Source organism: Xenopus laevis, chromosome 1L, assembly GCF_017654675.1.
Source record: "Xenopus laevis strain J_2021 chromosome 1L, Xenopus_laevis_v10.1, whole genome shotgun sequence".
Lineage (NCBI taxonomy): Eukaryota > Metazoa > Chordata > Amphibia > Anura > Pipidae > Xenopus > Xenopus laevis.
In genome coordinates, this window is record NC_054371.1 from 155,011,749 (window position 1) to 155,014,070 (window position 2,322).

Consider the following 2,322-nt stretch of genomic DNA (forward strand, 5'->3'; position numbering starts at 1 on the left):
ATGCAGAATGCTTGGGAAATTGGGTTTTCTGGATAGGGGATCTTTCCATAATTTTGATCTTCATACATTAAGTCTACTAAAAAGTAATTTAAAAATTAAATGAATTAATTATATCTTAGTTGGGATCAAGTACAAGGTACTATTTTAAAATTACAGAAAAAAAATGGTTAAAAAATTGGTTTATTTGATTAAAATGGAGTCTATGGGAACGTCCTTCCCGTATGGGTTTCTGGCTAACAGATCCGATACCTGTAATGTCCTTCCAAACAGGAAAAGAATTGTCATCTCTAAATGAGGGCAATTTCATTCAATATATATACATGGAGTATGTAAAAGAGTTTGTTTTATACCAGTTTTTGGCCACATTTTACCACTAAAAAAAGAGGCTTATTGAAGAGATTATGTTGCTTTATATTTAAAAAATTGGACTTTTAAAAAAAAAAAACACACATTTTTCACAATTTATTAAATCCCGAGGATGTCAGAATCAGAAAATCCTGCATCTCAGACCTGTCGAGGTTGCATATAAGTCAATGGGAGAAGTCCCAATGATTTTTTGATGTGCGCTGGGTTTCGTGCAATACCCTGAAGTTTTCTGAGTTTTTGGGCAAAAAAGCATAGGAAATCTGATTTTTTTCAGTGAAAAGTCAAAAAAAATCGGGAAAATCTGCACATTTTTGCGAAAATGTAATAATAAATAAGTGTAAAAAACCAGTGGGGATTTGATCAGAGTTTGTAGCAGAACATGTTGAGATAAAATCGGACTTTGATAAATAGCCCCCTGTGTGTTGTAATATGTCTGTTTGATAGCTATTTTTTATATTCAGACCCATTTGGATATTGTAGTTTTATTTCTGTTGTAGTTTTCTATTAATATTGTAATTTTACATTTAACGCAAAATCTTAAAAAAAGCTTTCTTTATCTCCTTGTTTCTTAAGCTGTAAATAATAGGATTCAGCATTGGGGTTACTACTGTGTACAACAAAGAAAGGACTTTGTTGATCTCTAAAGAGAAACTAGACATGGGCTGCATATACATACATGTAATAGTTCCATAATACATAATTACCACAATTAGGTGTGAGGCACAGGTAGAAAAGGTCTTTTTTCTCCCATTGGCTGTGGGTATTTTTAAAATTGTCAAAATGATAAACATATATGAAAGCACGGTAAGAAGAAAAGAGGTAAAGATGAGGCCAGATGCTAAAATAGTTATTATGGCTTCTGTCAAATCAGTTCTACTGCAGGATAGTCTGAGAAGAGGTTGAGCATCACAATAGAAGTAGTTGATTGTGTTTGGTCCACAAAATACCAACTTAGATATCAAGGTTACAGGCAGGACTGGGGAAAGAAAGCCACCCACCCAGGATCCAGAGGCCAGTTGGAAGGATTTCAAGTTTGTCATTAGTGCAGAGTAATGTAGTGGTTTACATATGGCAATAAACCGATCATAGGCCATGACTGTGAGAAGGTAACACTCTGATGCTCCAAGTGAGCTGAAAAGGTAAAGTTGAATCATGCAGCTATTGAAAGAAATATGCTTATTGGTTGTCACAAAGGTTGAGAGCATTTTGGGCATTATTACTGAAGTGTACACGATTTCCATTGCAGAGAGATGGTTTAGAAAGAAAAACATTGGAATTTGCAAAGTACAGCTCAGAATTATAGTCAAAAAGATTAGGATATTCCCGGTGACTGTGAAGAGGTATATTAGTAGAAAAACCAAGAAGAGGACGGGGTAGAGTTTCTGTAGACTTGGAAAACCCAACAAGATGAAATCATTTACCACAGTGTTATTTGTACGAGTCATTTTTAACTACTATAACTTACAATAGTATAGGTATAAATAACCTCATGCCAACTATTATCTGTTTTGGAATAATTTCTCTTTCTAATGAATACTGTTGTTGTCAATCGCCTACTGTTTATAGTATTGGCTGTGGTTTACAATCCATCTGTTACTCAGTAGTCCCTTCTGTATATTATGATTGCTTTCTCTTCCCTTTTAAATACATTACATATAAAATCCACATGCATCAAGACTGATTACTTGCTATTTCAGATGCATTCATATGAAAATTATGATTATTATGACCACACAGCATATTGTGTTCTTAACTAGATGTTGCATTGTTGTTCCTGGACAGTTTAATTCCACTTTCTTCCTAAAGCAAAAAAATAGAATGTAAGAAATTAGAATATCTGATTATCAAGGACTCCCCTAGGCTGAGATCCCACTAATCCCCACTTCCCAGCACTCTTAAAAGTTGATCCTATGGCTACTATTAGAAAGAATGGAACCAAGCTGGATACTGGTTGAC

At 34.3% G+C, this 2,322-nt stretch overlaps 1 protein-coding gene across 1 annotated transcript; it reads right to left on the reverse strand.

The window, feature by feature from the left end:
- Positions 1-890: 890 nt before the first annotated feature.
- LOC108697043 (olfactory receptor 6N1) lies at positions 891-1,935 on the reverse strand. Its single transcript, XM_018226719.2, has one exon. It carries the CDS (start codon positions 1,809-1,811, stop codon positions 891-893), a length of 921 nt encoding a protein of 306 aa, XP_018082208.1. The 5' UTR covers positions 1,812-1,935.
- Between the last annotated feature and the right edge of the window lie 387 nt (positions 1,936-2,322).